Consider the following 20,382-nt stretch of genomic DNA (forward strand, 5'->3'; position numbering starts at 1 on the left):
AAACTTCACTAACAGAATCTTATCCAAATGGAAAGTTAAGTTTCCAAAACTATCATTACCTGAGTGGTGTGCATGTCTGCAACATGATCAAATGTGAAGGTCTTGGGCTCAGGGTTGGAGTGAAGCCGGAGAGTGGTAGAGGAGAGCACAGATAAGCATAAGTTTTGCTCTCCATCAGCTGATCCAGAACCTTCTGTAGGTGGACGTATTCGCACAAAAACTTTGATGGCATCACCTTCATTACTGAAGACAAGAAATGTACCAGCCTAAGTTTACTGGGAAAACTAAAAAAGGATCTGAGTCTTACATTGCCTCTAATGTTTCCATACTGAGTTTCCCCAACAAAGCCCCAATCTACCCATACATTTACCTCTTCTAAAAGAGTCTCACATGACTCACACCCTTCACTGATTTGTTTCATGATACAATACTCATCTTCATAAGCTTTTATTTGAAATCAACTCAAAGAGAGTTGATTCTATGGAGCTCCAAGCACTGCTTGTCTCTGTTTTCCCTCTTAGTAGCAGTAATAAAATAAGTCACCCCAAGAGAGAATTATGTTACTGATTCCATCTTTTAGCCAGAAGGTTGAGAGGATAAGGGGGGGTGGGTTGGGGAAGAAGTGTGATGTTTCCAGATTTCTAGGTGGCTGAGGTCCAAGCTTAATTCTGAAACAAGTACCCCTACCTATGCTAAATGGTTGTTTTAGGAACACTATATCCCTAATTCTTTTGGTCTCATCAACGAGATTTTTTTCCTTACCTTGGTTGGCTAGACTGACAATTTGTCACATTGCGTAACTCAGCTAGGAAAAAAAGACAAGAAGTTATTACAGGCATCTAAAATTGTACTATTAAAAAAATCTCATTCTTATCGAGCCCAGTCTTCTGTTGCTGACACTCCCCTGTCTCCTCAGCTTCCCGACTTCCTGACAACTGGACTTCCAGGGCCCAAGACTGATCTTCCTTCTATTCTATCTGCATCCACTCTATTTGTGATGACACCCAAGGTCATGGTTTTAAATGCTAAGTATATGTTGATGACTACCAACTCTAGACCACTTTCCTAAGCAGCAGACTCTCACATCTAATTGCCTGCTTGACGTCTCCAGGTGGATGCCCAATGGGCAATGTCTCAAATTTAATTTATCCAAAACTGAACTCCTGTTCACCCTACACCCATCCCAAACATGCCTCTCCATATCAATGACAACTCCATCTTTCTTTCTTCCTTTTTTTTTTTTTTAAAGATTTATTTTATTGAGAGAGCGAGAGAGAAAGAAAGAGCATGCAGGGGAGAGGGATCTAGGGAGAGGGAGACAAAGTCTTAAACAGATTTCTCGCTGAGCACAGAGCCCAACATAGGGTCCAATCACAGGACCGTGAGATCACAACCTGAGCTGAGACCAAGAGCTGGATGCTTAACTGACTGTGCGCCCCAGGCACCCCAAAAACTCCATTTTTTTAGTTGCTCAGGCCAAAAGCCTTGGAGTCATTCCTGACCCCTTTCTTCCTCATACTTCATATCTAACCTGTTAGCCAATCTTTGGCTCTACCATCAAAATACATCCAGAATCCTATAACTTCTGGTCAAATAATGCTATGGAATCAAGCCAGCAACATCCCTCATTTGAGTTATTACAACAAGTTTCCCTGCTTCTCTTCTTCATTCCCTTATCCCCAGACTCCCACCTATTCTTAACCCAGAAGGCAGAATGAATGCTAAAAAAGAACCCAGAGATCAACTTTCAGCATGGCTGCATGAGGAACTCCATTGACCCACTGCCCAGTAAAACTGGTAAAATAAAAGACAGAAAACAAAACAAACAAACAAACAAAAACATTTACGGTCTCTAGTAACAGCCATAAAGGCAAAGAGACAAATGAAAAAACATCGAGCCAAGAAGATCAACAAATATTCCACAATGAAGGTGAGAATCTATGGCAGTTCAACCAAGGTCCCTCCCTTCCAGCCCAGCACGCTGGCGGCTCTACTCCAGACTGCACAGCCAAGAACACAAGGATCCTCCTCCCCTCCCTCAGCTTCCATTTGGAGGGCTTTCTTCCAGGAGCAGGTAGGTTTGATAACCTCATTCTGCCTCTAGCTGAAGCTAAATCCCAGATAAATATGGTTGAGAGAAGGGGGTTCCCTTCTCCCACTCAGCCTCCACTCATGGAATGAGGCTGTACCTTGGACATAGTGTACTGAGAACATTGGGACCCTGATCACCCTCGGTCTGGCTCACAAGGTAGTGGTTCTACACTAGGAGAGGCAAGTCAAAGGGACCCCAGCTGCCACACACATACACAAACACTCCCCTCCCCATCAAATACTCAGCAACTAGAGCAGACGTGTCACTCTGAAAGAAGGCGATCTTCTCCCTACCCCTAGCTCCAGAATCTAGGCTCAGAGATTTTGCCTCAGGAGAGAAACAGATCATAAACCAGATAGCTCCAAAGGAGCTGACCTCATTTCCAACAGAGCATGGAGAAGTTCAAGTCTCATCACATACTCAAGAACAGTGAAGGTTGTGGCGAGAGGTACAAACAAAACCGCAGGCCTATTAATTTACAGGAGAGAACTGGGGCATCAGACAGCTGGGAGCAGCTTTCTTGGGATCAAAACAAGCATGACAGACCTCACGAACTTTTCCTTCAAAGGGGCAGGAATCAGGGGTACTTGCGTGGCTCAGTTGGTTAAGTGTCTGATTCTTGGTTTTGGTTCAGGTCGTGATCTCAGGGCTGTAAGATCGAGCCCTGGCTGAGTATCGACCCTGCTTAAGATTCTCCTTTTTCCGGACGACTGGGTGGCTCAGTCAGTTAAGCATCTGCCATCCGCTCAGATCACGGTCCCAGGGTCCCGGGATTGAGTCCTGCCATCAGGATCCTTGCTCAGCCGGGAGCCTGCTTCTCCCTCTGCCTGCTGCCTCCCTGCTTGTGCTTTCTCTCCCTCTCTCAAATAAATAAATAAACATTTTTTTAAAAATTCCCTTTTCTCCCCTCTTCCTCCCCCTCAAAAAAGGGGGGTGGGGAAGACTCTAATTAGACAAATTTGTAGGGCAGTGTCCCGGGCATTGTTCAAAACAGGGCAATCCGCTGGTATTCCTGAAGTTTAAGAACTAAATGTGGTCAGGGAAAGAGGGAAATAAATCCCCACCAAAACCAGTGTCGTCAGGGTTACTGTGGGCATACCCGAAGCTGGGCTTCTCTGAGGAGCAACATCAATTAGCAATAATCGCGCCTCGGATAAACCTCATTGGCTACGATACTGCCACTGTGCAAAGCTCTGAGGAGCAACATCAAAGGCTTAACATTTTGAGAGGGAAAGAGATGCCACTAAAATGAGCCAGTCAGTCATTAAACAAACAAGCAAATAACAGCCCCCAGAGGAGAGAGAGACCAGTATTCAAAGTTGCTACAGTATATTATCTAAGATGTCAAGTATCCAATAACAACAACAACAAAAAAACGCAAGGCATTCAAAGAAACTGGGAAGTACGAGCCATTAAGCAGGAAAAGAAGAAAAGAAGCTAGCAACAGAAACTGCCTGTCAGAGCATCCAGATGTTGGGAGACTTCAAAGCAACCATTATAAACATGTTCACAGAACTGAAGAAAATCATAATTAAAGCATTAAAGGAAAGTATAATGACAATGTCCCATCAAATAGGGAATAAAGATAGACATTATTTTGAAAAATTGCAACTCTGCAGTTCAAACAGTACAATAACTGAAATAAAAATTCACTAGAAGGACCCAACAGCATACATAAACCAGTGGAAGAAAAAATGAGCAAACACAAAGAGCAACAGAGACTATACAAGCAAAAGAACAGACAGAAAAAAGGATGAAGGGAAGTAAAGCAAACCTCAGAGAAAATGTGGGACACGATCAAACACACCAATACACATGTAATGGGGAGCTCCAGAAGGAGAAAAAAGATAAACAGCAGAAAACATTTCAAAGATATAATAGCCCATAAGACAGTACAAATGCCTATTTTTTCCTCCTTTCTTCTCTTAATTGATTTTTAAAGTTTTAGAAGGTATATAATGTATTGTTGCTTTAAAATGTACACAATGGGGATGCCCGGCTGGCTCAGTCGATGCAGCACGTGACTCATGATCTCAGGATTGTGAGTCTGAGCCCCAAACTGGTTGTAGAGATTACTTAAAAAAATAAAATCTTTAGGGGCTCCTGGGTGGCTCAATGGGTTAAAGCCTCTGCCTTCAGCTCAGGTCATGATCCCAGGGTCCTGGGATAGAGCCCTACAGCAGGCTCTCTGCTCAGCAGAGAGCCTGCTTCCTCCTCTCCCCCTCTCTCTGCCTGCCTGTCTGCCTACTTGTGATCTCTCTCTGTCAAATAAATAAATAAAATATTTTTAAAAATAAATAAATAATAAAGTCTTTACAGAAAACAAATAAAATAAAATGTACATAACGTATTGTTGGGTCTACAATATATGGGAATGTAATATACATACAAGGTGGGTAAGAGCAAAGCGGTGGCCAGAAGAAAGAACTAAAGTTGGCAAAACAATGATTATAGCAATACACTGTTGGGTTTATAATGTTATTAAATGTAATATATTTAACACTATATCAAAAATTGGGTGAGAAGGAATAGAACTATATAGGAGTAATGTTTATGTCACTGGAATTAAGCTAATATAAATCTGAAGCTAATTTTGATAGGACAAGCATGTTAAACCCTAGAGCAACCATTAATATAATAATAAAAAAAATCCCAAAAGAAAGCAGTAATGGAGGAACCGAGGAATATAAATGATGTGAGACACATAGAAAACAAAAAGTAAAATGACACATGAAAATCCAACTATACCAGTAACAAGTGAATGGATTATATAGCCCAATTAAAAGGCAGAGACTGCCCGACTACTTGACAAAACATGCTCCAACTATACACTACCTACAGGAAACACACTTAAGATTCAAAGATAAAAATACACTAGAAGTAAACAATGAAAAAAAGATATCTCACTCAAAAGGCAACCACAAGAAAGCTGGAGTAGCTACACTGGTATTAGACAAAACAAATTATCAAAAACCACAAAAAAATGTTGATAAGGAGATAAAAAAGGACATTTTATAAAGATACAAAGGCAATCCTTCAGGATGGTAATTCAGATGTAAACATATACTCACCCAATACCAGATCACCAAAATACACGAAGAAAAAATGGACAGAAAATTAGGGAGAAATAGACAATTGAACAATAACAGCCAGAGACTTTACTATGCCACTCTGAATAACGAAGAGAGGAGCTGTTACTTGGGGCTGGTGGGGAGTAGAGAGGGGGGAAGAAAGAGGACTGAAGGTATAACCTTTCTTCTGAGGTGAAGAAAATGTTCTAATGGACTATGTTGATAGTTGCACATATCTGTGCATATACTAAAAACCATTTTACTTTTTATGTGGGTGAATTACATGGTATCTGACTTACATCTCAACCAAGCTGTTAAAAAACTGAATAATACAATGACAGATCTGGTTCTGGAGAGAAACAACTATAAAATAGATTATTGGGACCCTGCATAAAAGGAAAATATGGAATGTGGATAACTGTTAGATAACAGTATTATATCGATGTAAAAATTTCTTTTTTTTTTTTTTGAAAGATTTTATTTATTTATTTGACAGAGAGAGAGAGATCACAAGTAGGCAGAGAGGCAAGCAGGGGGTGGGGGGTAGGTGGGGTGGTGGGAAGCAGGCTCCCTGCTGAGCAGAGTCCAATGGGGGGGATCGATCCCAAGATCCTGAGATCATGACCTGAGCTGAAGGCAGAGGTTTAACCCAATGAGCCATCTAAGCACTCCAATGTAAAATTTCTTTTCTTTCTTTTTTCTTTTTTAAAGATTTTATTTATTTATTTATTTATTTGACAGAGAGAGAGAGAGAGATCACAAGTAGGCAGAGAGGCAGGCAGAGACAGAGAGGGAAGCAGACTCCCTGCTGAGCAGAGAGCCCAATGGGGGGGATCGATCCCAGGACCCTGAGATCATGACCTGAGCTAAAGGCAGAGGCTTAACCCCCTGAGCCACCCAGGCGCCCCTCCAATGTAAAATTTCTTGATTTTGATCACTGTAATGTGATTAGCCAACAGAACACTCCTATTCACAGAAATTACTCACTGAAGTATTTTGTGGTAAAGGTATCCATTTTACTCTCAAATTGCTAATAAAAAATATGTATAGAGGGAGGGTGAGGGAGGAGGGAGAGAGAATGCTAAAGCGGATGTGGCAAAATACAAGATGGTTAATATGGGTAAACAGTATTATCCACGGGTCCTTTGTACTACTCTCACAATTTTTCTGTAACTTTAAATTATAGCAAAATGAAAAGCTATTAAAATAAATAAGGATATGTGCATATCATAACAAGTCACTCCTCTGTTCAAAACTCCACAGTGGTTGTCCATCTCAATCAGTTAAAAGGCAAAGTTCTTTTTTCTTTTTTTTTAAAGATTTTATTTATTTATTTGACAGAGTGAGATCACAAGTAGGCAGAGAGGCAGGCAGAGAGAGAGGGGGAAGAAGGCTCCCCACTGAGCAGAGAGCCCAATGTGGGGCTCGATCCCAGGACTCTGAGATCATGACCTGAACCGAAGGCAGAGGCTTAACCCACTCAGGTGCCCCAGAAGGCAAAGTTCTTAGAACCGCCTAAAGGAGCCTACATGATCTAGTGGACCTGCCTCCCCCATGACCACCTCCAGAACTCCTTGGAGTGTGGAGTAATTTCCTATTACACTCCTTGTTGCACTACAACCAAACTAGATTTCTTGTTGTTTCTAGAACAAGTCACACTTTGGGACCTTCACGCATGCCGTAAAGGCATCCACGCACGTTTCTGCCTGGAACACTTCCTCCGCCATTTACTTAAGTATTGTCTTCAGAATAAGGCATTCCATGACCTCGCATTATGGGAAACACCAGCTTATCTCCCTACCCACCCACCCACCCACCTATCACCCTAACTCCTTTTCCTGGCCCTATTTTCCCTCAATAATATATATTGCCACCATAATATATATTAGTCTACTCTCTTTCTCTTCCAAATTAACTGTAAAGCATTGTCTAGAGCAGTGCCTGACACACAGTGAACAGTCAGTAAATCTTTGAATGAATGAATACTAAGAGAAAGAAAAAAACCCTTAATTTCTATTCTTTCTATTGTTTATTTCTATTCATTTCATAGCAGAGAGGCTCAAAGTAAATTTTCACCACTGAACTACTGCTCTGGAAACCACCCTTTGCAGCTATACCCTCAAGCAAATGAACGACTGTGAAGTGAAATAGATCAGATTGTCCAATTCCCCACCTGCCCTTCAGAGTTTCTACAAGAGTTGGCAGCAAAGAAACAGTCCCTCTGTACTTTTAGCAAAAATAAAAACAAATAAGAATGCCAGAATACGAAAGGAAGGCTTTCATGTTAGGAAAGCTTAAGTCTGATTCTTATGAAGAGTTTGGTAAAGAGGAAAACAGAGATTAGAACAAATGATGTGAGCAGGGGTCACATATCCTGACAGCAGAAAAGGTAAGCAAAAAATACAAAGGCTTGAGTCAGACAAGTATTCACATTAGTTCCGGAGGTTGTAGGGGGAAGAAGTTCAAAACACACTTCTACACCTCAGCTATCTAAAGGCAGTGTACCACGCTGTGGGGCACCTGGGTGGTTCAGTTGGTTAAGCGTCTTCCTTTGGCTCAGATCATGATCTCAGGGTCCTGGGATCGAGCCCCGAATTGGGCTCCCTGCTCAGCGTGGAGTCTGCTTCTCCCTCTGCCTCTGCCCTTTTCCCCAGCTCATGCTTGCTCTATAATAAATGAAAGATCTTTAAATATGAAAGAAAAATAAAGGCATTGTACCACACTAAAAGCAGTCAACCTTTAATTCTATACAAATGATGAATAAGTCATCTCTTTATCACTGCTGTGGTATGAATGTTTGTATCTCCCCAAAATTCATATGGTGATAGCCTAAACCCCAGGTTGTGGTATTAGGAGGTGGGGACCCCTGGAAAGTGATTAGGTCTTGAAGTTAAGGCCCTCATGATTGGCACATAAAAGACACTTTATGTAGCTCCTCCCTTCCACCATGTGAGATTATAGCAAAAAGAGAGCATCGGTGAGGAAGTAAGCCCTCACCAGACACCAAATACACAGACACCATGATCTTAGACTTCCCAGACTCCAGAACTGTGAGAAATAAGTGTCCACTGTTTAAAAGCCACCAATTTATGGGGCCACCTGGGTGGCTCGGTGGGTTAAAGCCTCTGCCTTCGACTCAGGTCATGATCCCAGAGTCCTGGGATCGAGCCCCACATCGGGCTCTCCGCTCAGCGGGGAGCCTGCTTCCTCCTTTCTCTCTGCCTGCCTCTCTGCCTACTTGTGATCTTTATCTGTCAAATAAATAACACTGAGACCCAGACTTCTGCTTAAGGCCGTGATGGAGTAACAGACTGGATTGACTGCCCTCTCTTAAGTAACTAGGAAACTGGGAAAAAACACACAGTAAGTTTCAGACACTGGACAACAGACAGCACAGTAAAGTGGCCCTGAGAGTGGGAAACAAAGGCAGTGAGCCCTTCCAGTTTCCCCAGCTCAACTGCCTAGAGATTCCAGTCTGAAGTGGAGGGAGGGGAGTCCGTACAGCACCTGGTGGTCTAGCCAAGTCAAGAAGATACCGGATGAACATGTGTTACAACTTTTCTGTAAACCTCAATTACTCCAAAATGAAATGTTTACTAAAGAAAAGAAAAAAGCCAAGTTAGTAAGCCAATACTGAGATAAAATGAAACAAAAAATTACACAGAGGTAGTTCTAGCATTAAGCCTAATTGAGTGCTGAGGCAATGCTGTCACTGAGAAATGCTGCCGTTTGCACCCAGGCATTCAGGATCCAGAGCTCATACTCTTTTTTTTTTTTTTTTTAAGATTTATTTATCGATTTGACAGAGAGAGAGAGAGATCACAAGTAGGCAGAGAGGCAGGCAGAAAGGGCGGGGGAAGAAGGTTCCCTGCTGGGCAAAGAGCCTGATGCGGGGCTCGATCCCAAGACCCTGAGACCATGACCTGAGCCGAAGGCAGAGGCTTAACTCACTGAGCCACACAGGCGCTCCCAGAGCTCATACTTTTAACCCCTTCAGTATGCTGTATCTTAAGCAAAGGATAAACAGAATATAAAAATTCATCATGTGGCTGCTGCCAAAGGTTGACACAAGGGTCCTTCATTGTAAAATTCTTTTAGCTCTGAGGTCTTTGATGCAACTACCTTAAAATATGTTGAGGAATATTTACAGCAGCTTTATTCATAATCATCCATCTAGAAACCCAAATGTACATCAAAAGAATAAACAAATTGTGGCATATTACCAGGATGGAACAGTCAGCAGCAATGTAAAAGAATTACTTGCTGCAGATGACATATAAGCAGTGCTCAGATGTAAGCTTCAATAGAAAGCCAAAACAAAAAGATAAATACTGTACCATTTACATGATAGGCAAAACTAGTCAACAGTGATGGAAATCAGTATAGTTGCTAACTAGGAAGGATCCCAGGAACTTTCTGGGCACAGAAATCATTTTTTTTTTTAAGATTTTATTTATTTATTTGACAGAGATCTCAGGTAGGCAGAGAGGCAGGCAGAGAGAGAGGAAGGGAAGCACGTTCCCCGCCAAGCAGAGCCCGTTACGGGGCTCGATCCCAGGACCCTGGGATCATGACCTGAGCTGAAGTCAGAGGCTTTAACCCATTGAGCCACCAGGTGCCCCACAGAGATCATTCTATTTCTTGTTTTTGGTGGCAGTGACAAGAATGTGTATTCGTATGTAAAATTCATCGCATAGGACATCTGGGTGGCTCAGGTCAGGATCCCAGGGTCCTGGGATGGAGCCCCTTGCTCAGCAGGGAGGATACTTCTCCCTCTGCCTGCTCCTCTCCATGCTTGTGCGCTCTCTCTCTCTCTCTGACAAATAAAAAAAAAACCTTAAAAAAAAATTTATCACACAGTATTCTTAAGATTTGTGTCCTTTGCTGTATGTATATTAATCCTCAAAAAGCATTATTTTTTTTTTTAAGTCTTCCTGCTGTTAAAAAAAAAAAAAAACCATAATGTTTTACTCTGCAGTCTAGATAAATACCTATGGAACATTTGACCAAATATGATTAAGTTCAGAAACAGAACCTTAAACTTAATTTCATTAGGATTGTACTTCACACTCTCATTTCTCTGATTTCACAGTCAGCAACCCATGGTGCCAATGGCGTCACCGGCACAAAAGTAAAAGTTGTGGACAGCACCAGCTGAGTTCCCCAATGCAGGCTCCAGATCTCTGGGCTGCTGGGAAAGCACGCAGCACAAACATTCACGCACGAACATTCACGCAACATTCGCAGCACGATGGGATGTCATCAACCTCAACATTGCTTACAGACTGCAAGAACAGAAGAGTTCCCCATGGAAATGATCATTTTCACACATGGGAGTTATCAATACCCTTGTTCTCATCACTTCCCAGAAAGTGATGTACGCAGGCCAGACAGAGTCCTTTAATAGACAGTGACATACAAACATCACTTTCCATTATGTAAGCAGATGCTCTAATTATATCACAGATATCAAATTCTCTTGTTTGAGTCCAGATTTGCAGAACAAATACTGTGGTTGTGCAGGAACCCCGGTGCACATTTCAGTCCAAAAACGTAAAAATTTGTGTGCTACTATTCCCTGCATACTGAAAATGACGACAGAAGAGAAACATTTTGGGCGGAAAAAGAGAGCACGGTGAGTAGGCAGTGAATAGTGTGATGACCTAGAAAGTTAATGAAACAAAGACATCGGAACACAATTACAACTGACAGCTTGAAGCATTAACGTTGTCGAAAGTCTCCTTAGAGCCCCCAAATTCAGTTTCTCCAATCTTCTAACATAGGCCTCTCCTCATTACCAAATAGTACCATTCACCGAGATCCACCGAATTAGCTCAAAATCGGCTTTAAAAAACAAGATTCCTAAAAGGATTAGGAAACGTAAGAGACGGAGCACGTAAACAAGAACGGCAAAAGACTAAGATTTTAGTGAAAATTAAGGGTTTAAATATAGTGAGGGTTTATCAAAAGCGAAAACTGGCAGTCCTCCCCTCCAAGAAAACAGGAAGAAACCGACGAGTCCCCTTGAAAAGAAAAATAGGGATTTGTGATAACCCTGGGCTTATCTAAAGAGATTCGACAGCAAGCCCTCCAGAAGACAAAGATGTGCTTGGAACAGGAGTAAGTTCTCCCCTTCATGATAGTCAATAGTGTGGAAATACGCAGAAGGTGGTGAGAGCCAGAAGGAGCGGAGAACCTCAGGCAGGGGTAAGTACAGGCAGCCCCACTAGGGACACCGGAATAGGGCAGCGACGAAAGAGCAGAACCGAGAACGGGAAGGGAGAAACCTGCAGGTCCCGGGCGCAAGCTCCTGCAGGAGGGCTCTCTGGTTCACCGCTCAGCCCAAGCGTCTACAACTGTGCCTGGCTCGTGACACGGGCCCAATGCACAGATGGAAGGGAGAACAAGTGTGCCAGCCAAACACTGTCTGTCTGAGGGACACAGAGATCCCAAACGCCCCGCGCCGCTCAGTCCGCTCCTGCCCTTCACGCCCAGCCGGGAACCCTGGGCGGGGAGGGCCGCCCTTCACTGCTGTATCTAGGGGCCGGGACGGGGTCATGAAGCCCGGGAGTCTTTACTTACTTTTGCAGCCGGGCGCCATGGCGCCCTCACCCCTGAATCCCGAGACCAGCGCACCGGATACCCTCACTTCCAACCACGCGAGGCGCCGAGATTCCCCCCGCTCAAGATGGCCGCAAATTTGAATTTGGCGCTCGGGTCGAACGTTGACGCCAGCAAGGAGGCCGCCATGTTGCCCGGCCTCTGGCCAGGGGGCGTGGACGACGTGACGTCACGAGTAGGCGCCGTCGCCAATGTACCGTCACCAGGCGGCTCTGGGAACCTGTTTTCCCCCGAGCAGCTATGAGCAAGCGGAACCAGGTTTCGTACGTGCGGCCAGCCGAACCGGCGTTCCTGGCTCGCTTCAAGGAACGGGTCGGCTACAGGGAGGGCCCTACCGTGGAAACCAAGGTGAGCCCAGGCCAGTCGCGTTATCTCAGAAACGCCCTTCCACTTCCGGCTTCTGTCTCGACTTGGAGGCCGGGCAGTGAGGGATCCCTCCTTTCAACCTGTGCCCAGCCCAGAATCCGGATGGGCCTCAGTCCCCAGGCTGGTCTTCTTCAAACAGCTATAGTTTGGTATGCCCAGGAAGATGTTTGTCGTTTATCTTAGTGTTGTTGTGTTCTTGGAAATGACTTCACCCCGGTAGAGCGCTTTGTCCCTGGGAGATGGTTAAAGGATCACTTTTCTCTCTCGTATTATTTGCTAAACCCAAAACCTATAGTTAGCAGGGTGAGTGGTAACTTAGTCCTGTGTTCCAGATAAAGAAACAGAGGCCACTCAATCAAATGATCTGATGTCCTAAGCCTGGAGTCCGGAGCATCTTTGGGAGAGTGCCTGGATCCATTTTTATGCTTTGTTTTTTACCGCCCCCCCCCAAAAAAAAAGCATATTTAAGAATATCCTGGATCTAGGGGCGCCTGGGTGGCTCAGTGGGTTAAGCTACTTCCTTTGGCTCGGGTCATGATCTCAGGGTCCTGGGGTCCTTCTGCTCAGCAGGGAGCCTGCATCTCTCTCTCTCTCTCTCTCTCCCCGCCTACTTGTGATCTCTCTCTCTGTCAAATAAATAAAATCTTTAAAAAAAAAAAAAAAAGAATATCCTGGATCTAAGAATAGGAGCTTCAGGAAAGAGCAACACCTGGACAGTTTAGGGATGAGGATCGGTGGGAATCAACTTCCGAGCCCTCCCAGTATCCAACTGGTTCACACCAAAACCTGCCCTACTTCTTTTAATGGGAAGAGACTGTTAGGCTTAGGGATTGTGTGGCTAAATAATTATTTAGCACTCTGTGTCTAGTACTTTCACTAATACCCACTCCCCAAGTCACTTAGAGCTTAGTAAAGGAAACAAGATTGACTTGTGTGAAATTATTCAAGCCAGTGAGTATGTGCTAAATCCAGACTTTGTGCCGAGCTCTGAAAGGACAAAGAGATCGATCTACAAAATACTGTATTCTTTTAAAACCTTCCTTCCTGCCTCCTCTCTGCCTTCACAGGTTACACTTCTGTGAACCTCTTCAAAACCCCTCTGAACCGTTACTTTTCCTCTGTGTTTCTCTTCACTTTGCCCATATCTGGGGTATTCGTCATTTTGCAGTGCAACTACTTGCTTTCCTGGGTATCTCCAACACTAAACCAAATTCTCGAAGTTAGTATCTTAATCTTTCTGTATTTTCCCAGCACCTGGCACAGTGCCTGGCACCAGGGAGTAGGTGACCATTTGTATTGCCTGTGCTTATCAGGCAAGACCTTATGGAGGAAGGGCTACTTAGATTGAATTTTGAGAATGGGTAAGACAGCAGGTAGAGATGGGAGGAAGGATGGATGAAAGTGTAGAGATGGTGAGTCAGTGAGGTACCTGGCTGGCTCAGTCAGTGGAGCATGTGACTCTTGATCTCAGGGTTGTAGGTTGGAGCCATACATTGGGTGTTAGAGATTGCTTAAAACTAAAATCTTAAAAAGAAAAAATGAGGGACGCCTGGGTGGCGCAGTTGGTTAAACGACTGCCTCCGGCTCAGGGCGTGATCCTGGAGTCCCGGGATCGAGTCCCACATCAGGCTCCCAGCTCCATGGGGAGTCTGCTTCGCTCTCTGACCTTCTCCTCGCTCATTCTCTCTCTCACTGTCTCTCTCAAATAAATAAAATAAAATCTTAAAAAAAAAAAAAAAAATTTAAAAAAAAAAAAGAAAAAGAAAAAATGATGGTCAGTCTTGGACTGTGTATAGAGGTGACTGAGGAACTGTTGGAGGGGGAGACCACATGGCCTATTCAGTAGCCGACAAGGAGCCATTTTGGGGTAGAGATAACATGATCAGGGAGTAGTTGATTCCTCAGGCCCCAAAACAGTGAGAATGAGAAAGAGGATGAGGTTTGAGGAAAGAGACATGGATTTAGCAATGAGGAGAATATGAGACCTTTTTATCGTTTGCTTGAGGTCCTTGTGATGATCATGTGTACATAGTTAACACCTTGAAGATTCTAGCTTGGAATGCTATTTTAGGAGAACTTGGGGTGGGGGCACTTTCCAATTCATATCAGTGATTTAGACTAACTGACTAAATTAAGAGACTTTTCCATAGAGGGATAACCCCTGTTTCTGTGTTTGAGAAACCAGCGTTCTAGTGATGTGCTAACAAAAAGAAGAGTTTCATGGGAAATGATTATATAATAGAATTAAATGACCTTATTCATGTTCTTGAGCATTAATTCAGGAGTGGCTTTGAACAGTCACTGTTTCTTTGACCATTTCTCTTATTTTCTGGCCAGTCATAGAAACAAAAAGAGAAGAGCAGAATTAGTGATTCTCAAGCTAATGAACCCAAGAATTTTTTTTTAAAGATTCTATTTTTAGGGGTGCCTGGGTGGCTCTGTCGGTTAAGATCTGCCTTTGGCTCAGGTCATGATCCCAGGACCTGGGATCAAGCCCTTCATGGAACTCCTTGCTCAACAGGAAGCTTGCTGCTCCCTCTGCCTGCCGCTCCCCCTGCTTGTACACTCTCACTCGCTCTCTGACAGATAAATAAAATCTTTTTAAAAAGTCTTTAAAATAGGTAATTCCATGTTAATAGATAATTCCTAGGCATTATACAAATATATTTTTGAGTAAAAGAGTTGGAGGGGCCTTTTATGGTATCTATCATTTTTCAAAATTCTGAATCAACTGGCCAAAGTTTAACCCTTGTTACATATATATACTGAATACATGGTTTCTTTTGGTATTCTCTGTACTTTTTTATGTTGGGGAAATTTCATAAAGAAAAGAAAGCAAGTCACATAGTACTATGTACGTGTTCTGTTTGTATACAGAATGTTTTCTATACTTTCTCATTCTTTTTTTTTTTTTAAGATTTTATTTATTTATTTGACAGACAGGCACAAGTAGTCAGAGAGGCAGGCAGAGAGAGAGGGGGAAGCAGGCTCCCTGCTGAGCAGAGAGCCCGATGTGGGGCTTGATCCCAGGACCCTGAGATCATGACCTGAGCTGAAGGCAGAGGCTTTAACCCACTGAGCCACCCAGGCGCCCCTATACTTTCTCATTCTTTATACACTTAGAAAACAGCTGATAGGATGCCCACCAAACTGAAGCCCTTGGAAGGGAAGAGAGATCATCAGAGGTAGGGGAGAGACAACCTTTTACTTGCTGCTTTCTCTACTTTGAGGTTATTTTTTTTGGTCAGGCTTTGAGAAGAGATGGAAGTGAAAACAGTTGATGAGAGCAGAGAGAACAGTTGTGGTTCAGCAGGCCCTGAGGAGGCTGGGAATGCTCGCAGTCCATGAAACCAAGGCCCCTGCCGCTGGGAACTGTGTGCTGGGGTCCTGCTGAGAAGGAAATTAATCCCTTTGGGCAGGCACTGCAGGGTAACTGGCCAGTAGACCTCTTTCCGAGAGTGGCAAGGTTAGGCCCTTAAGAGTTACTTGAAAATTCTTTGCCAAATATATTTATTGATTCAAGTTACCCTTGTCAGTTAGTCATCACAGTGTGTCACAGAGATAATAGTTGTATTCGGTTCAAGGTCAGCGGCCTCCATATTGTGTTTGTGTTTTCTCCTAGAGAATCCAGCCTCAGCTCCCAGAGGAAGATGGTGATCACAGTGACAAAGAAGATGAACAGCCCCAAGTGGTGGTTTTAAAAAAGGGAGACCTGTCAGTTGAAGAAGTCATGAAGATTAAAGCAGAAATAAAGGCTGCCAAAGCAGGTATGTCCGAAAGTAATCTGGTTTTTCTAACATTGTAGAGAGCCTGGAATATGAAATTGTCATATGTAATAGTATGGTATGTTCGAAGGAGAGAGTCCTAGGTTCAAACTTTGGCTTTAACTCACACCAGGTGTGTGATCCTCAACGAGTTATTTTGCCTCCCAACCTCAGGTACCTCATCAGTAAAATGGAGACTTACAATGGTACCTATCTTACTGGGTTGTTATGAGGATTAAGTGCAAATTTAAATTAAAATATCCTGTTTTCTTTAAAAAAAAAAAATAGATGGTTAGGTTTACACATTAGTCAACAGAGGTGTATTTAGTAAGTGCCTGAGGTGAACTATGCTATATGGTATAGTTTTCATGTTTCCTAAATACTTCTTACATTATTTTAAGGAAAAATGCTGGAGTTCCAAACAATCATTTTTCATAATACATAAAAATACAGCCTGATTGTCATTCATTGGGGACTGGCAATATGATGGACTACTTTAGGAAATGAATTTTTATTAAGGGACTGCATGTCTTGTGGGTGTAGCTAGAAAATAGAAACAGTGGAGAAGACTGGACTGAACTGACTCAGAACATCCTTAAATGCCATCTGAGATCTTCTTGCCATTGGAGTCTCTAATAAAGACAAAATAATGAGAGAAGAAAGTTCCTTAACTTTGTTTTTGCTGCAGATGAAGAACCGGCTGTAGTTGATGGAAGAATTATGTATCGAAAACCGGTCAAGCGTTCCTCGGATGAAAAATATTCAGGTCTAACAGCAAGCTCGAAAAAGAAGAAGGCAAATGAAGATGAAATTAATAAGCAGGACTCAGTTAAAAAGAACTCACAAAAGCAAGTCAAAAACAGTTGCCTCCTTTCTTTTGACAATGAGGATGAAAGTCAGTAAGTGTAAATATTTTGGACTTAGTCTTCCTTAAGAGTATATAGGGTGTTTTCTAAAGTGACACTTTTTTATTTCTATTTAAAGATGACACAAATTCATTATAGAAAATTCACAGGGGCACCTGGGTGGCTCAGTGGGTTGAAGCCTCTGCCTTCGGCTCGGGTCGTGATCCCGGGGTCCTGGGATCGAGCCCTGCGTCGGAGCCTGCTTCCTCTTCTCTCTCTGCCTGCCTCTCTGCCTACGATCTCTGTCTGTCAAGTAAATAAATAAAATCTTTAAAAAAAAAAAAAAAGAAAGAAAGAAAAGAAAATTCATTAAAAAATGAGTATGATAAAAATTTTGTCTATCAATACCCCTTTGACATGAGGCTAACTCTGTAGATATTAACTATTATTAACATTTTGGAACTCCCACATGTGGGATATGTATGTATGTAAATTATATTTTTTAAACAAAATTGAGATTATTTTGTGTATGTTTTCTGTCCTGCTTCTCACATAACTTTATATTCTGAGCATTTTTCCAGACCGGTAAAGTTCAGAAACTTAATTGCTATAGAGGATTTTGTCATTGAACAGAGCACCTATTGCATCTTCATTAGCAGAAGCCCACTTTCGAGGAAGATGATAATATGCCTAGTTAAGAATACCTCCCCAGCTCCTGCTAAAGGTAGCTATATCACAGCTCTGGCAATTTGAGAAATAAAAATGGATCTTGTACAAGTGAGCTTCTAACACAAGTGATCTTGACAGAAGAGAGGATCTAATGTATAACATGGAGACTGTAGTTAATACACTGTAGAAAAGAGAGATACAAATAGAAGTCTGCTTTATAAAGCTACAAGGTGTTTGATACAAGAAAGCAGATCTGGCAAGCTTGAACCTTTGTCCTTCTCTCTACATCCTGCTACATCCAGGAGCACATACATGAAACCTGGGAGTACTGGAGCCATTTTTTTGGCCTAAGGAAGGCAGATCCTTTCTGTGGCTGGTTTAGTGGAAAGACTCAAGGCACTTGGATCCTGATAGCATGTTTCAAGGAGCTACTGCACCACCCACAGACTGCCAACCTCAGGACTTGATACATGAGAATAAACCAAAAACTGTAGTCAGTAATACTGCTTGCTGACACCTGAGAATTCAATGTCTCCTGCCCTCCTATTCCCTTAAGAGGCCCCCTTTAGTGTTGTGCTCCAAGAATTTGTCAGCCTCAAAAATAAAAGCCAATTATTTTATCAGCATTATGGGCTTATTTGAGAATAGTGGATGATTGCAATTCAGGACATACAGGCTACAACAAAACTGTAGGCAAGTTAGAAAAACAAAGGAGGGAACTGCTCTTTTATAGAGGGAAGGGGGAATTGGAGGAGTTGTTAGAAACAAAATGTCCTTTGGAGTACACTGGGGGTTCGAAACGTAATGGCTTTTCATTGGCTGAGCTGTGGCCATCTCATTGGCTAGGCTATTGCCAGGCAAGGAGATAATCTTCCTTCTTCCTGCTTGGGGTTAGTAAAGTAGGCTTCTTGTTAGGAATGCAAGGTGTGGCTCTTTCTGTTAGTTCTGCAAAGGGCTGCAAGGTATGATATGTGTAAGCTCCCCCTTCTGGCCTCCCAACTCTATTTTAAGTGACATTTTCTTTATTTAGTTTCACAAATTTGAAACAAATACAGCCACATAGTAATCAACATGCTTATGTTTTCTTCCATTTCCACCCCTCTTTATTCGCATATGACTTCTCCTTACCAACTCTCCCTGCCCCCACCACAAACACACAAAAGTCCTACAACGCAAGTTTTTATTTAGTTAGTGTCATCAAGGCTTCCCTGTTCATGGGAAAGAGAGGTCTAGAGCTTGACGTGAACTAAGATCCAACAGCGGAGGTATCCAAATCTTAGCAAGCTCTTCTGGGTACCCAGAAGTACACTTCACAGTGTCCAATCAAATTCCAATAATTTTTTTTCTCTGATTAAATCTTCATTTTCTTGAGGATAAACTGGTCTTAAATTGTATTCTATTTAAATCAACATAGTTTAAATAATTTTCTGTAGAGTAAGCATGAAATCATAGCCCAATTTCAAGAATGTTCTTAAAAAAAAAAGTTCTGGGGAGCCTGGGTGGCTTAGTCGTTAAGTGTCTGCCTTCAGCTCAGGTCATGATCCCAGAGTCCTGGTATCGAGCCCCGCATTGGGCTCCTTGCTCTGCGGGAGGCCTTCTTCTCCTTCTCCCACTCCCCCTGCTTGTGTTCCCTCTCTCACTGTGTGTCTGTCAAATAAATAAAATCTTTAAAAAAAAAAAAAAAAAGTTCTTAAAAAACACATTGAGAACCAAAAACTAATGCTGTACTTTGCTTGTTTTCAGTAGCCAGATTTATATACCTTGGGAACATCTATGGCTCAAAACCAATGAATGGAAAAAAAAAAAAAAAACAATGAATGGTAGTTATTTATTACATACAACTCATTTTATTCTCAAGACAACCCTAGTAAGTATCCTCATTATTCTTCTGAGGAGGATGGGAAAAACAGGCTCAGAAGGATCCAGTCTTACACCCATTAAGTGGCAAAGAAGTCATCAAACTCAAGACTGTCTAGTTTTGAGTCTACTTTCTTAACTTTCAGGACACCTTGCGTCTTGTTCAACGTACAGAACGTACATCCTGGCTGAAGACTGAGCCTTAAACTCCTAAGAATTTGGGGGCGGGTAGGAATGGCATTTTCATAGACTCTCCGCACTGGTTATACGCCAGGTTTTATTCTCCAGCATGAAGCCTCTGATGTCGAATAAGCGCCGAGCTGTGCCTGAAGGATTTCCCACATTCAGCACATTCGTAAGGTTTTTCTCCAGTATGAATTCTGTAATGTTCACTAAGGTGTGCCTGTTTGCGGAAAGTTTTTTCACACTCGCTACACTTGTAAAGTTTCTCTCCAGTGTGAGTTCTCTCATGTTCAACAAGGGAGGAGTTCTGAGTGAAGGCTTTACCACATTCCATGCATGTGTAAGGCTTCTCTCCTGAATGAATTCTCTGATGCTGCATGAGGCATGCACTCTGGTTAAAGGCTTTCCCACATTCATTACACTTATAAGGTTTATCTCCAGAGTGACTTCTCTGGTGACGGGTAAGGCAAATGCTTTGACTAAAGGCTTTGCCACATTCGGTGCATTTATACGGTTTCTCTCCAGTATGAATTCGCAGGTGTTTGATAAGGGATGGACTCTGACAAAAGGCTTTGCCACATTCGGTGCATTTATAGGGTTTCTCTCCAGTATGAATTCTCAGATGCTGGACAAGGATTGCTTTCGTTTGAAAGGCTTTCTCACATTCATTACATTTATACGGTTTCTCTCCTGTGTGAATCCTCAAATGTTGAGTGAGATTTGACTGTTTACGGAAACAAGTTCCACATTCACTACACACATAGGGCTTCTCTCCTGTGTGAATCCTCTGATGCTGGGTAAGAGATGATCTCTGAGTAAAGAATTTTCCACATTCACTACACTTTGAAGGTTTCTTCTGCATGTTAAGTCTCTGAGGGTTCATTTGCAGTGAAATCTGGCTAGAACTCATGCTG

At 42.6% G+C, this 20,382-nt stretch overlaps 2 protein-coding genes and 1 pseudogene across 2 annotated transcripts in view; 1 reads left to right on the forward strand and 2 right to left on the reverse strand.

Moving 5' to 3' along the window:
• Positions 1–11,859, reverse strand: part of KIF15 (kinesin family member 15) — a 73,019-nt gene extending 61,160 nt beyond the window's left edge. The window contains exons 1-3 of the mRNA XM_044253761.1: positions 11,746–11,859; positions 763–805; positions 60–243 (exon numbers count right to left, since the gene is read on the reverse strand). Coding sequence (XP_044109696.1) covers positions 60–243; positions 763–805; positions 11,746–11,764 — 246 coding nt within the window. The 5' untranslated portion in view covers positions 11,765–11,859. The remainder of the gene's footprint in view (positions 1–59; positions 244–762; positions 806–11,745) is intronic.
• Positions 2,966–3,285, reverse strand: LOC122910919 (annotated as a pseudogene).
• Positions 11,860–11,960: 101 nt separating the features above from the next.
• On the forward strand, positions 11,961–16,952 carry KIAA1143 (KIAA1143 ortholog). Its single transcript, XM_044253762.1, has 3 exons — positions 11,961–12,132; positions 15,773–15,917; positions 16,603–16,952. The coding sequence occupies exons 1-3, from the start codon at positions 12,025–12,027 to the stop codon at positions 16,815–16,817; spliced, it is 468 nt and encodes a 155-aa protein (XP_044109697.1). The 5' UTR covers positions 11,961–12,024; the 3' UTR covers positions 16,818–16,952.
• Positions 16,953–20,382: the final 3,430 nt, after the last annotated feature.

Source organism: Neovison vison, chromosome 6 (genome assembly GCF_020171115.1).
Source record: "Neovison vison isolate M4711 chromosome 6, ASM_NN_V1, whole genome shotgun sequence".
Taxonomy (NCBI): Eukaryota; Metazoa; Chordata; class Mammalia; order Carnivora; family Mustelidae; genus Neogale; species Neogale vison.

Excerpts from the sequence above, each read along its gene's own strand:
- KIAA1143 (XM_044253762.1), top strand. The coding sequence starts at position 12,025 with ATGAGCAAGCGGAACCAGGTTTCGTACGTGCGGCCAGCCGAACCGGCG. Across the intron at positions 12,133-15,772 it reads GCCCTACCGTGGAAACCAAG|AGAATCCAGCCTCAGCTCCC; the intron begins GTGAGCCCAGGC and ends GTTTTCTCCTAG. Across the intron at positions 15,918-16,602 it reads AATAAAGGCTGCCAAAGCAG|ATGAAGAACCGGCTGTAGTT; the intron begins GTATGTCCGAAA and ends TTTTTGCTGCAG.